At 39.2% G+C, this 15,402-nt stretch overlaps 1 protein-coding gene and 1 long non-coding RNA gene across 5 annotated transcripts in view; one reads left to right on the plus strand and one right to left on the minus strand.

The window, feature by feature from the left end:
• LOC119877803 overlaps window positions 1-15,402 on the minus strand; it is a 51,323-nt gene that overhangs the window by 17,039 nt on the left and 18,882 nt on the right. The window lies entirely within an intron of this gene.
• Window positions 1,880-11,453, plus strand: NAA11 (N-alpha-acetyltransferase 11, NatA catalytic subunit). 4 transcript variants are annotated; one of them, XM_038582329.1, is made up of 2 exons: window positions 1,880-2,393; window positions 10,814-11,453. In XM_038582329.1, the coding sequence occupies exons 1-2, from the start codon at window positions 2,007-2,009 to the stop codon at window positions 10,991-10,993; spliced, it is 567 nt and encodes a 188-aa protein (XP_038438257.1). In that variant the 5' UTR covers window positions 1,880-2,006; the 3' UTR covers window positions 10,994-11,453. The 4 variants fall into 4 exon arrangements, with proteins under 4 accessions (XP_038438257.1, XP_038438256.1, XP_038438255.1 ...); XM_038582328.1 differs by lacking the exon at window positions 10,814-11,453 and adding an exon at window positions 2,952-3,161 and having other exon boundaries at window positions 1,881-2,708; XM_038582327.1 differs by lacking the exon at window positions 10,814-11,453 and adding an exon at window positions 2,969-3,160 and having other exon boundaries at window positions 1,881-2,708.

Genomic DNA, 15,402 nt, shown 5'->3' on the forward strand with positions numbered 1-15,402 from the left:
CCCCATGGGGAGCCTGATGCAGGCCTTGATCCCAGGACCCCCAAATCACAACCTGGGCCAAAGGCAGATGCTCAATTAGTGAGCCACCCAGGCATCCCTACTAGCTGGAATTTAACATAAAAAACTATTAAACTGGGGCAACCCGGGTGGCCCAGTGGTTTAGCACCACCTTCAGCCCAGGACGTGATCCTGGAGACTCAGGATCGAGTCCCACGTCAGGCTCCCTGCATGGAGCCTGCTTCTCCTGCCTGTGTCTCTGCCTCCCTCTCTCTCTTTCTCTCTCTGTGTCTCCCATGAATAAATAAAATCTTAAAAAAAAAAAAAAACTATTAAACATTAAGAGGATAAAGACATACAACCCAATAGAAAATGAACCGAAGACTTTAACCACTTCACAAAAAAGAATAGAGGGTGGCTAATAAGGGTGTAAAAGAGGGGTTCAACTTCTTTAGTCATCAGGGAGATGCAAAATAAAACCATCCTGTAATACCACTACCCACACACAAGAACGGCTAAAATGAAAAAAAAGATGGCAAATACCAAATATTGATAAAAATAGGGAACTAAAACCATGACCCATTGGGTTAACATGGTTGAAACTAGCAGAAAGTTTAAAGCTTGTTTTTCAGAGAACGGTTTCCCCCTAGTGAGCTGCTGTGTCTTTTCAGACTCCACTAACAAATCACTGGTCTCTAAGGAAGCACGGACTCAAGGTCAACTGGTTCCAGACTAGGAACAAGCAAAGCCCTACATTTCTTACCTGAAATGATAAGCCCAAGACTCATCTAGTTTATACCTGCTCTCAGAGCATTCCCATAGCCCCTTCTCCTTGTCTTAAGATAACCTCATGATTTCAGGAACTGAATTTAGCCTCCTGATGGATGCTGTTTCCACTCCCAAGGTGCCCATGAGATGCATGTCACAAATACGTTTATTCAACGTACATGTTCCATCTTTCCGCCTGTTTTCCCACCCTTTTCATCAATATAAATAAATCTCAATCCCACTGTTGATAAAAAAAAAAAAAAAAATCATAGGGATTTTTGTTCTTTCCTCCCTGGGAAGGCAGATTGCAGGTGTGTCTGCCCATCTCCTTTTCCAGTTGTTTCTCCAACACACTTCCCTCGCTGCAGACCTGATGTCTCCGTGATTACTGGCTTTGCTGCACACGGGTCAGACAGATTTGCGTCCGGTTACAGAGCAACCACTTCGGAAAACTGCTTGCAAGAATTCATAAAAGTTGAACATCATAATATCTTCCGATGCGACGCCGTTCTCATCCTGGGCAAACATGGATGTCTCTATAAAAGGCATGTTCCGGAACGTTCAGCTACATTCCCCGCTATATCCCCCCAAAATGGAAAGAATACAACCCCCCACGGTAGAATAGGGTTGAATAAATTGTGACCTATTCAGGCAACGGAATATCAAACGGGAAAGAAGGTGAAGAGCTCCCGACTACACCGTCGGAAATCTAGGTGCAGGGGGCACGATGGCCGTCGGGCAGGTCAGGGCAGGTCAGGGCAGGTCAGGGGGCGCCGGAAGGGGATCTGAGCGGGAATTTCCGGGGCGTGAGCAACGTTCTGGTTCTTGACGTCCATTCATTCCGGTTATCCGGGTCTCTTGAGGTCACCAAAGTTCACCCAGACGTATCCACATCAAGAAGCCATCCCTGACGGCTCCATCAGCAGCAACAGACGGAACAGCGGACGCCAAAGCAGCGACGCCCCAAGGCAGCGCACGGCCCGCCCCCTGCTTCCGCCCAGCGTCGCGCGCACCGCCCTCCCGCCCCCCCGCGCGAAGCCCTCATTGGCTGCGGCCGCCGTCGCTCTCCCGAGAGCCGCATCTTAGCACCGCCTCTTCCGCCTCCCGCCGCCCTGGCTTCCCGCCCTCCGGCGTCCCCCGCGGCAGACCCCCAGGCGTCGGCGCTTCGCCGCGGGCCCTCGAGGCGGAGGCCTGTGCCCTGGTCACCGTCTCCCGACTCCCCTTTCTTTCCCGCCGCCGTTATGAACATCCGCAATGCTCGGCCAGACGACCTGGTTAACATGCAGCACTGCAACCTCCTTTGCCTGCCGGAGAACTACCAGATGAAGTACTACTTCTACCACGGCCTGTCCTGGCCCCAGCTTTCTTACATCGCCGAGGACGAGGACGGGAAGGTCGTGGGCTACGTCCTGGCCAAAATGGAGGAGGACCCAGACGACGTCCCCCATGGACACATCACCTCACTGGCCGTGAAGCGTTCACACCGTCGCCTCGGCCTGGCCCAGAAGCTGATGGACCAGGCCTCCCGGGCCATGATCGAGAACTTCAGTGCCAAGTACGTGTCCCTGCACGTCAGGAAGAGTAACCGAGCAGCCTTGCACCTGTATTCCAACACCCTCCGCTTTCAGGTTAGTGAGGTGGAGCCCAAATACTATGCAGACGGGGAAGACGCTTACGCTATGAAGCGAGATCTCTCGCAGATGGCAGATGAGCTGAGAAGGCAGCTGGAGCTGAAGAAGTGCGGGGGTGTGGTGTTGGGCTCCCGGGGAAACCAGGAAACGCAGGGAAACACGCTTCCTAGCTCCCAAGAGGATGGTCGGGAGGAGAACCCCGCCGCTGACAGTAGTGGCAGCGACAGCAAGGAGCCCAGCGAGTCCACGGAGGGCACCGATGTCCAGAACAGCTCAGAAGATTCAGATTCCACCTCCTAGAACCTGCTTAAGGTATTCTGTCCCGATTCAGTCCCTTGTCCCCTGAGTTCCTGCATCACACCCTGGGCCTGCCCGCTCCCATCCTGTCCCATCCCAGGCTAGACCTGCTGGACCACCTGGTGACCTCGGGGAGGAGAGTAGAGTGGATTGGAGGGGACTCCTTGCTCACTATTGCAAGTTAGTAGGATTCCTACTTAGAAGCTAAAAGTAGATTACATGGAGTAAAAGAAACCAGCATTTATCCAGCTTTTTTAGTGTGAATTGTATTTCAGGGTACCCGCATCGTTGGTGAAAGAAATCTCCTACAGGATCACAGCTAATAAGTGCAGAAAGAATGGTAGAATCATAAAATCACTATTTTGTAACTCCTGATAAAAATCAGAGATTTAGCCAACCGTTGTTATCAGCGGCTAATAACTGCTCCGTGAAAGCTGAAGCGCTTGCAGTCGTGGATCAGGTTGACAACGCTTGAAGTCACTGGGCAAGTATAACATCTCTAGAAGGGAGACAAATGTTACGGTGCCTCCTAATGTAATACGAATTGCACAGTAACACCTAGGAAATATTCTTGCCAAAAGGAAATTGTGTGTGTGTAAAATTAATCTTGAATCCCAACAGTGTTCTCTAGGTCTAACTACCATTTCTATTAAAAAAAAAAAAAATTACAGGAACATATTAAATTGTGCCATGATTCAGCCAGCTAATTACAGAGAGAGAATTTCTACAGAAAAAAAATGCTTGGTTTCAACAAACAAATAATTGCCATTTTAAAAAGGGGAGGAGGGACTTATTAAAATAAACTTTAGGGATATGTTATCCAAAAGTAACCATCGTGGACATTGTTCGGGTCCTGATTTAAATAAATCAAATACAAGGCATTTTGAGATAATCAAGCAAAATTTGTGAGCATGGCCTACGTTACTAAGGAATTGTCAGTGATTTTGTTTGGTGAACTAAATGGTATTGTATTTTTTTTTTAAGTCCTTATTTATTATAGCTACTTACTGAAATAATTAAAGGTGAGAGAAAATGAGGTCTACTTTAAAATTTCCAGCAAAAAGAGAGGAAAAAAGTTAGGAAGGGAGAAATATATAAAATAAGAATGGCAACATGTGCTAATTGTTGAGGTTGGCAGTGAGTACTTGGGGGGGGGGGAGTCATTGTGCTATTCTTTACTCTTTTGAATGTGTGAAAGTTAGTATACTTCCTAATACATTAATGCTAATACTAAGCAGCCACTAAAAATTAGTTTTAAAAGACTATTTAATTTCCATCAGGACTTTCTAACACCCTAAGAATTTCAAGGATCATGAGCTACTGTCCACTTGGAAGCTTTAACTTCTAAACCTAGTCTCCTCACCTTAAGGTCCATTCATGAGTGATAGACACTGCATATAGTTAAAATAAATGCTGCTTGATTTACTCATTCTTAAATATTTTTACTTACCAGGCATGACGCTTAGGGTTGGTACACAGTTATGATCTGGACAGGTTGATGTTTGCATTATGTGACACTTAACTTTTTTGTGACTTTTAATGCTGAAACCCAAACTGTATTGCACACTAACCCTATTTTATTATCATTCACATACAGTTCCATAGGTTATAAAAATTTAGATACAGTAATTTCATAGAGGTTAGAAAGAGTCTAATCTCAGAAGACTCTTTGCATCTGGTTTTTAACAACATGAACATTTCAAAATGACTGATTCATTTAGTCTAAGTTTAAGATAAAGGCAGCAAAACAGTCGTCTAAAAGGGAAGGTAAAATGAAATAAAACTTAATGCCTTAGGAGAAGTGTTGTCAAATTAAAAACCCTGAAGGAGGTGGGGGCTTGGTTAGATAAATGATGGAGATTAAGGAATGCTCTTGTAATGAACACAGAGTGATGTACGGAAGTGTTGAATTACTATACTATACACCTGAAACTCCTATAACACTATATGTGAACTAACTGGAATTAAAATGAAAACTGAAAAGCAGGAAAAAAATCTTGAGAGCTCTGTCAAGACTTTCATTTATATCAGCAAGCCTTTAAAAAATTACCAATGTTCAGATCACTAAATCGGACTTCTGTAATATTGATCTCATCTTCCTGGTTGCTGCCTTCTCTTCAGCTGTTACACTGTAGCTAAGAAGGATTTTAAAACAGAGCTAATTGAAGATTGCTTTAAAATAATGAATAAATTATATATATTCATATATATAAAGGATTCATATATTTTTAAATATTTTGTTATTTATATACTTTATATTACATATATTTACATTTGTGTGTATATATACACATATATACACATACTTTGATGAATTCAAAAGTGCTTAATATCTGCTATGAGAAACAAAAAAGACTGTCATCCTAATAGGGGAAGAGAAAATAATATATATTATGAAATAAGAAAATTATTGTGTGACAATTACAAATGTCAGTGTCCAAATTCAGGGCTAGTTAAAATGTTTCTTTATATTACTAAGTTGAAGGAGATGATTCCTGTAGTATCCTTCCAGGTTGATATCTGCTCAGTCCTCTTCCTTGGCCCCATCTAATCTTTGGTCTTCGCTATTCACTTCTGGGTCCTTTCTACCCAGAAGCCTCTTAAGGTCTCTATACTCTGCCATGTTTGGGCCATTTTGGTAGCAAGGGGATTAGTCTACATAGGCTAACTGTCCTAAAAAAAAAAAAATAAATAACCTTCAATCTCAGTAAGTTAACAAAATAAGAGCTTATTTCTTACATCACAGTCCAGTGTGGGTCAGTCAGCAGTGTGGTAGGGATGTGAAAGGAAAAGGAAAAGTGGGGCCCTACTCTATAAAGTCATTCAGAAATCCATTGAGAACAGTTGTTCTTACTTTGTTTTTTTTTTCCCCATAACCTCTGTGGCAATCTAGTGAAGCCAAGGGATCTCTTCTAAGAAAGTTGTTTTTTAAAAGGCAGACAAATCATTTAGGATTTCAAAGGAAACCAGTTTTACTGAAATACAGTTATCAAGCTATTTTAAAATAAATTTGTTATGTATGTGCCTCTTTGTTAGCATATGAAATTTAAAAATCAAGCAGTGGGCCTAGTAATTACTGTTACTTCAAAGAAAATTTGGTTATAAATGATATTTTGAGATACGTTCAACAGCTGTAATATAACATGAAAGTACCTATGGGCCTAGTAATTGCTGTTACTTCAAAGAAAATTTGGTTATAAATGATATTTTGAGATACCTTCAACAGCTGTAATATAATATGAAGGTACCTATGGTTTAGGTATTTTTGTTGGTGACAAAGCCACAAGTAATGCTAGTCCTCGTATGCATCGGTGCTTACATTCATAATTGAAGGAAATGCTAAATTTCAGTTAGAGGTTAATGAAAATATGGATATTTCTGTTCCAAATCCCCAGTCATAATCTAAATTCTATTATAAAATTGCAGGTTAAGAACCCCTGATTCAGCAACTCTGCCATTTTCTAGAGTCATGTGTCCCCTACTGACTCATATACATTCAACATACAGATAAGGGAAGAGAATTCACATGGAAGTTTATGTAGGTTTTAAAGTCAGTACCACTTTGGGGCGCCTGGGCAGTTCAGTCAGTTAAGTGTCTTCCTTCTCAGGTCATGATCCCAGTCGGGCTCCCCGCTCAGTGAGGAGTCTGCTTCTCCCTCTGTCCCCCCCGCCCCCCCCAGACTTGTGTACACTTGCACACTCACTCTCACAAATAAAATCCTAAGAAAAAAAGGCAGTACCATTTTCCCACTAACTGTATAGAAAGCTAGGAAATGTTATTTAGCTGTGTGCCCAGGAAGAAGAAGAATGAGTTCTGGTAACCAGACAGCATAGTTTCTGCAATGGTAGGAGACATCCTCATACTGCTGTGGACTAGGAGAAATTCTGCTTCCTGCCTATCTAAGAGCTTGGGATTGTTGTGCTGCTCCCTCGCCATCACGTGAGGCTACCCGGAGCTATCTGCTTAATCACAGGACACGTATTTTCTGTTCTTGTACAGACTTGGGCATGGAAAACTAGGATTTGGCTACCTTGCTGCCTTCATGCCTCTCATTAGAGCCTGAAAGAAATGACTCCTTTATTCTGAAAACCCCCAAACTGTAAAGTTTCAGTTATCATCCCTCATCGCCATCCCACTCAACAGAATTTCACTAGTATGTATGTTTAATTGCCTGTATGGGAAAAGCCTACTTGTGAGGACAGAAAGAACAGGAAGAAAGGATTTTAAAGGTTAATTATCCTGCCACAATTATGACACACCTTCCTTGGAGCTAGAGTTCAAATACCTACAGAGAAAGTCTTGAAATAGTAACTTTCCATTTTCTTTTCTCTCCTCCTTTGGGTCTGGGCAATAGAAACAGTTAAAGTTAGAGGTGATGGTGAGTAGGGCAGTTGGTGAAGGAGACTGAGTGACTTCATCTACAAAGTAATAAAAATTACTGCTAAGAATATGAAATTCACTATGTTACAGATGCTATTCTAGGGACTGTCTATGAATGATCTCATTTAATCTTCATAATAGCCCTTGAAGTTATGTACTATTACTCCATTTTACAGATGAGGGCTGCCTGACTTACAGATAATAAATGAACACTATGATAGTGAGACTCCATAATGGTGAGGATTAAATGAGACAATCCGTATAAATTGTTTAGCACAACACCTCACAGGCAAATATTTTGTAAATTTTAGCTCTTAATATAATCTGTAGTAATAGTAACCATTCAGGGCAGCCCCGGTGGCACAGCGGTTTAGCGCTGCCTGCAGCCCGGGTGTGATCCTGGAGACCCGGGATCGAGTCCCACGTCGGGCTCCCTGCATGGAGCCTGCTTCTCCCTCTGCCTGTGTCTCTGCCTCTCTCCTCTCTCTCTCTCTCTCTGAATGAATGAATGAATAAATAAATAAATAAATAAATCTATCTATCTATCGATCTATCTTTAAAAAAAAATAGTAACCATTCAGCTTCTTTACTTTTCTTCTCCACAATAATCAAATGATAAAATGTTATGTATAAGTAGCAACAGTTTGCAATCTTGGAAGGGAGATGCATCTTAATGATTAAAATAGCTTTCACTGACAAGCTGAATGTCAAAGCATTCAGCTGAATCAATGCTAATCAACAGCAAAGTTTCTAGGGAGCTGTAGCAATGAAGACAGGTCAGTTCAAAACATGCTAGTTGAGGCAGGAATGCTATCAAACTGATGCTTATCTCCTGACATGAAATATGTGCTTGATGATTAATAACAAAAAAGAAAAAAAAAGCAAAATCTCAAAATTTTCCATTCAGCTAGCAATACTGAGTTAGCCAGGGTTACTTCAGTGACTCTCCTTTCTGGTTTATTCTTTCTGTCGCTAAGCTGTCATCCTAACAAAAAGTTGTTAAATGTTCACATACGCATTCACTGAAATAGACTGTTCTTAATTTTACCAGACAACTAATTATAACTGGAATGATATAATGAAATATGGAAGAAAGTTAGAGACTGACAGGTCTGGTAAATTCCTAGTATAACCTTACCCCAGAAATGCCAGAAACCATAGATTTCAAATGCAAATACACTCTGTGAAGATAAAGAGGGGGTTGGGAAGAGATAAAATATTGTTTTGAGATACTAATCAGATAGATACCATTTGTTGAATTATTTATAATCTCTAACAATGTCACTTTTCAATCAGTATACGATGTACATTTAGAGTGAATGAAATACCAACTTTGTCAGGGGTAACTGATAGAAGCAGAGGTTTTTTCCTAAATTGTATACTCTATCTGTGCTCCAGTATATAAATTCGAATGTGAGCTTTATGGTAGAAGATACAAGGTAAAGAGGATATTAAAAATTATGTGAATGGCAGTGGAGCCAGAGGAAAAAACCTTCCTGAAAACATTCTGCAGTGCTATTTCTATAGACTAATATCCTCAAAACTGCATAGGTGTGTTTTTTTTAAGCAAAGCATAAAAAAAGTAAAGTATAAAATTCTGTTTTATATTCATAAAATCATGTTAACAATTAAAATATTTTTCAGGCTAGGGGCACCAGGGTTGCTCAGTCAGTTAAGTGTCCAACTCTTGATCTCAGCTCAGGTCTTGATCTCAAGGTGGTGAGTTCAAGCCCTGCATTGGGCTCTATGCCAAAAAAAAAAAAAAAATTCTCAAGCTTCTATTGCCCACCTTTAAGAAATCCTGGTAATGTTCAGCCATTAGAAACAACAAATACCCACGATTTGCTTCGACATAGATGGAACTGGAGGGTATTATACTGAGTGAAATACGTCAGTCGGAGAAGGACAAACATCATACGGTCTCATTCATTTGGGGAATATAAAAAAATAGTGAAAGGGAATAAAGGGGAAAGGAGAGAAAGTGAGTGGGAAATATCAGAGAAGGTGACAGATCATGAGAGACTCCTAACTCTGGGAAACGAACAAGGGGTAGTGGAAAGGGAGGTGGGTCGGGGGGATGGGATGACTGGGTGAGGGGTACTGAGGGGGGCACTTGGCGGGATGAGCACTGGGTGATATGTTATATGTTGGCAAATTGAACTCCAATTAAAAAGAAAAAGAAAAAAGAAAAAAATAAACTAAGGAAAAAAACTTACAAGGACTTGTAATTTAGCTTTACTGAAATTTAATATTTCTCATTCTAGGTAATTTTGATACTAAATATTTGTAAATGACGTGCAGTGTTTGGGAATTGGGTAAATGTTTTGATAATATACAATTAAGATTAAGATTTTTATCTTAAAAAATCCTGGTAATTTACAAATTTGAATTTAATAAGCTAATTAAGAGCTTTAATATTTGTATTTTTAAAAGAATCACTCTAAAAAGCTTCTGCACCCTTAAAGAATGAAGTGTCCTAGGGCATTTATTACATTGTTATTTGACTTTTAAAATTTAATGTCTTAATATTATCAAGCAGTATTTACTGAGAAAATTAAAACAACTATAGAATATTTGGTTTTCATATAACTACTTTTGCATGCCTATCTTAATATTTGAAACAAATTGAAAAAGGTAATGAAGATAGTCTTTCTGACCCATTCTCTCACATCTTATTCCTCTATTTCAGCAAATAAACTTAAAGAAAAATAAGATTTTGTACTGTATGTTTCTGTCTTACAACTTGATTTACTATTGTTATTCTAGAAACTGACTTTTCTGTAATTATGATTTTGTGGAAAAAATGCTTTTTAACTGCTGTGTGCATAATAACCTTTATCTTATTTTTGGGTGCACTTGATAGATGAGAAAAATGCATCTTTACAGTTGTAAAGTTCTGTTGTTGTTTTGCAGTTATTCAGCAATGGGCAGCAATACTCAACTAGCTTTTCTTTAACTTATATATTCCATTCACATATCATTATAAACCTTTCTGCCTTATAAGGATAGGGTTCATGTCTCCTTTATCTTTGTTTCCTAAACTCCTGGCACATTATTCATTCATTGTAAGTATGCAGTCAATATTTACTAAATGAATGACGGAAGAAAGGAAACTCCCAAATTACCTATGCAGTAATTTTAAAAAGGAAAATGTATATAAGGTACTATTTCCTATTACCTAACTTAATTAGAACATCTTAAAGTTATGAATAAAGAGATCTAATGGATATTTTGGTTTCATCTCCTGGTCTCACAGAAAGAAAATATGACTTATAGAATTGGACACATTGTATCTAGCTTATCAAGAGCTAAAAAGGCCTTTCATTTCTTTAGAATTGAAATAAATTTCTTTCTGAGTGGAGTAGGATGGGCTAGAATTTGAAGATGGCAAGCAAAAGTATCTTGGTTTCTTTAGGTTAAAATTGGATTTTGGGGGGTGTTTCAGTGTTCTCCCTCCTTCCCCTTTCCTGGCAGAAGTGGATTTTAGGTACTAGGAAAAGTTCATGTGTCCTCATGGCTGTAAGGGGAGAGACCCCCAGATCCACATGTGGATCTTTGTGCTGTCATCTCAATTTCCATTGGTGTCCACGGAGATGTATCTATAGTCTAAACTGGTTACTACTATCTTGTTGATCAACTGCTGAAGTCTTACTGGTTAAGCCAGTATTTTATTCTTTTAGAGTGGTTAGAACCTGTAAGCCCTCTCTTGCTCACTCGCTGTCTTCTCACTTCTCAACAGCATTGCAGTTCCTCGTGTCTCAGCCACGTCTGCCTTCTGAGCCCTGGCTTAGCCTGTCTGCTCTGCAGCACCTTTTCTGGGGTCATCTCAGTGACACCAGTGGCTTCTCACTCTCAACAGCAACCTTCCACATATCCTACTGGGATTATAAAGGAATGCCTGGATAGAAGAGCTTCCTGAACAAGAGCCAAGAAAGTTTGAGGCCTGCCATCACAGAATCTTCTTTGGCCTACTCACACCATGCCACCATTTTACTCCGTAGTAGTCCTGTGTTGGGTGTGGTTGTCTTGCAGTGTTTTCTCCCAGAATGCTGAACAGGAAAAAGGGCAAACTCCTTAAGCTCCTCTGCTTTCAGTTTCTGACATTATTTATCTGGGTTTTCATTCTTGAGGCGATAGAACCATCAAGTCAGACCTCATGCCTTCCTTTCTCTCCCTTCTCCTTTTCTAGAAGTATTCTGTTTTTCTCTTCCTTTCTCTGGGAACTCATCGACTCTGTCATACCCTCCCCTTTCTTGAGGAGGTATTTTCCCTCTCTACCAGTTGGAAAAAGTCACGACTAAGGGGTTCTACTATGCAATCAGAACTTGGAGATTTTAAGAAAAAGGACAACCAGTAATTAAACTGCAATATGTAATCTCCTTGTTGGTGTCAGTTTTTTTTTTTTTCTTATGACATAACTTGCCATTTATTGAGTACCTATGATATTCAGGTACAATGTAAGACTTTTATTAATGATAATTTAACTCAGCACCCCTAGGAGATAAGTGTTATAATTCCTGTTTTATAGGTGACAAAACCTGAAGCTTAGAGAAGCAGAGTAAATATCTAGGATCTGAACCAGAGTCTATTTGAATTCAAGACCAAAGTTCCTTTCACTTTCCTATTGCCACTCTTTGCATTTTATTTATAAAAAAGTGAAAACTATAGCCAAAAAAAGGGAAAATCTACAGTTTAAAATGCTTTGTTGACCTAATACATGGCAACTGTATATCCTTTGTAAATATTTTTATATAACCCACCATTATAATCCTGTTTTCCTATTTTTCTCCAGTAAAATAAGTGAAGACAAAATGCTTTGACCTCTGCATTGTAAGTCACTAGCTAAATACAGAGTTATCATTACTTAATGTTGTTTTTATATTCGCTGAATGTGAATTACCATAGTATATAACATTTCTCATGTTTAAATTTTATGAAAACTAGTGTATATGGTTTTAAGTCAAAGCCTTGACATTAACCATCTGATGACAAGAAATAAATCTGTTCTTTGTAATCATAATCAGCCCTGCTAAGCACTTCTTACAAATCTGCCCCAGTGTACTCTAAGAATGCCTACTAATAGTAAATGCTTGCCTGAGGCAGATTTAAAAGTTTTTCCCGTACACAATAAGGATTTGCTATTTCCTGTGGTAATACAAACCTCTCATTTATCTTTCCATTTTTCCTTTTTTTCTTTTCAATTTTCTCTCCCAGCTCTAAAACTATTTTATTCCTTCCCCTCAAGCATGTGTTTATCTCTTTATTTTTAAATATTGCAGCATTCTAACATCTGTCTCTAGGGCAGCATAATCTTACCGATGAAATATTCCATGTTTTCCTTGAGCCCTTGTCAATATATCTTCGTGTTAACAACTTAGCAGATGGGGAAACAGAAGGAGTAGCCTCAGCTTACCTGAGTGATTTCTCTCCAGCACCAGGCACATTACTGTCTATAGTAACTTGATGATAGGAATTGGAGTAATTGGAAAATAAGAAATGATATCTGGCTTTTGCAGTGTTATTTACTAAAACTGTTGGCTGCTTTTCTTTGTTACCATTATATCCTTTTTCCCAGTGTTGTACCAGGAGAAGGCAGAATTATAACAACCTACCTAGTTTGAACTGTGCCTCTTTAGATAATAAGAGTAAAATAAATAATAATACTAATATTACTTTGGGCATAAATTAGCATGTTCCTAAGTGGTTCCAGAGTAATAACAGTGACTTAGCAGCACCAGTAGCTTTCTGTTAACACTGAAATTGTGGAAACCTGTGACACTGCTGTTTGTAGTAACAGTGTTCTTTTTACATAGAACAGATCAGAGTGTGTGTGTGTGTGTGTGTGTGTGTTTAAATAGGCCTGACTGGTTTTTACTTAAGTACAATCCTAGAAAGGCTAAAGCAAGGCTTTGAAGCAAGGATGTAGGATAGTTAATGGTGAACAACTTTGTACTAGCTGGAGAGAATGACCCATACCCTCTCCTTTATTTGGAGTTAGAAAGAAACTACTGGCTGGGCTCAGGTCTGTCAGAAAACTATTCAGAAATATTCATTATCTGGGCAGCCCAGGTGGCTCAGCGGTTTAGTGCCACCTTCAGCCCAGGGTGTGATCCTGGGGACCCGGGATCGAGTCCCACGTCAGGCTCCCTGCATGGAGCCTGCTTCTCCCTCTGCTTGTGTCTCTGCCTCTCTCTCTCTGCCTTTAAATAATAAATAAATAATAAATAAATAAATAAATAAATAAAATCTTAAAAAAAATATTAATTATCAAGTTGAAGAGTTATCTTTGGCTGCAAGAGAGACACTTGTGAATGAAATGAAGCCTGTGAGTTACATAGTTAGAATTTGTGTGAATTCTCTCTTTGGAGATGAGAACAAGGGGCAGAAGATGATCATCTAAAATAAAAATAATAGGGTTTGTGGGTGTGTGGGAAAAGTAGGGAGTAGTGCTGGAAGTTAGTTCAAAGCTGGGAAAATTTGGAAAGGATCAGGACTCTGAAATAGCTGGAGGGAAGTTTTTTTTCAAATTTTTATGTGCAGATGCATCATCTTGGAGATCATGTTAAAAATGCAGATTTTGTTTCAGTGGGTCTAGGTTGGGGCCTGAGTGTCTGCATTTCTAGCCATTTCTAGACAATACTGATGTTGCTGGTCTAGGAACCACACTTTGCCTAGTGAGGGTCTTAAAGCTCATCTCCAACCCTGGAACAAAGTCCAAAACACCTGTGACTAGCCCTTGAGTCAGTCTGGATTAGACACTAAATAATTCAGAAGCCCATTGTTAAATATAGAGTCACATAAATCCTGTTTGTCTTTGGAGTTTTATTACATAGGGTTGATGACCTAATAATTTCAATAAAAATTCCAGTCTATTTCATCAAAATGTGTACAAGAAAAAAAGTATATGTACAGTACGAAATATATTGATAATAATTGACATTACATCTTCTGTTAGAGTGCTTTGATAAGTTAATATTTCCTCACCTTTGATATCCAAGCAAGTAAACAGTATATGAGATTTTTAAAAACTTCACTTTTCACTATCACTCAATTTATTGTGTTCATTGGTCCATAGATTACCCCAGACACTAATAATTTTTTCCATGCTGACATCTGACACAATTTGAAAATGAACACAACCTTTTGTTTTGTTTTAAATTGTAGCATCAGATGTTAGATCTTTATGTGGAGGTGGTGTGGGAAACACTTTTAAGAAAGGTTTTCTGGCCAGGGATAAGAATTTCTAGCCCAGGAGTTTTCAACCTACACATCAAAGTCACCCAGATGCTATGTTAAAAGATGCAGCTCGAATTGACTCCAGCTCAGATTTTTTCACCAAGTGCCATCTGAAAATCACTGACTAGTACAAGGTGTTGAATTCCTCATAAAAGTAATTTGAAGGGCACTTTTGCCATGGTGATACTTCCAGATTTAATTTGTCAAGAGTAGCAAAAACTCAAAGATCTAAATCATTTTTGTTTATTATAAAATATGGAAATGGTTGAGGTGGTATATAGGAACTCTATGATCTGCTCATTTTTCTGTAAATCTAAAATTGCTCTCAAATAGTCTATTAATTAAAAAATATATACACACAATTTTACCTAAGTGTAATCATTTGATCCATGTATATGATTATATATATATTTTACATAAATGTGATTATGTCATGTATGTTATTTTTAGAGCATTTCTTGGTCATTATTTGCCCCCTCCAATCTTTTCCACAGTCTACCCACATCCCTTTCCCTAGAGTGTAAACATAATTTTATCCTGTTTTTTCCCCTCCAAGTTTTTTTTTTTTTTAAGACTTTTTAAAAAATTTATTTATTCATGAGAGAGACAGAGGCAGAAACATAGGCAGAGGGAGAAGCAGGCTCCCAGCAAGGAATTTGATGTGGGACTTGATCCCAGGACCCTGGGGTCACAACTGAGCCAAAGACCTGCTCCACCACAGCCACCCAGGTGCCCCTCTCCAAGTTCTTGTAAAGCAAACAACAGCTACAATTTTGCAAATGTGGCTATAGCACCAGCTTGAAGAATGAGAACACTCACAAATTACACTAGATTGTTAATTTGTTTCTAAAACAAAAAGCTCAAATAATGCAATGTCCACTTAAGAACCATATACCAGACTAGTCTGGAATCACATGCCCATCTACTCATGTTTCATTAGCTCTTCATATCCTATCATCATTTGGGTGTTCTGAGCTAGAACTTGTATTAATAGTACTCAGCCAAAAACCAATGAAACAGATCAAGTGACTTATCAAGATCCTTCTTTACACATTTTTTTTAGACATGAATGCTTCTTTGAAATCTTAAAAG

Source organism: Canis lupus, chromosome 32 (assembly GCF_011100685.1).
Source record: "Canis lupus familiaris isolate Mischka breed German Shepherd chromosome 32, alternate assembly UU_Cfam_GSD_1.0, whole genome shotgun sequence".
NCBI classification, from domain to species: Eukaryota; Metazoa; Chordata; class Mammalia; order Carnivora; family Canidae; genus Canis; species Canis lupus.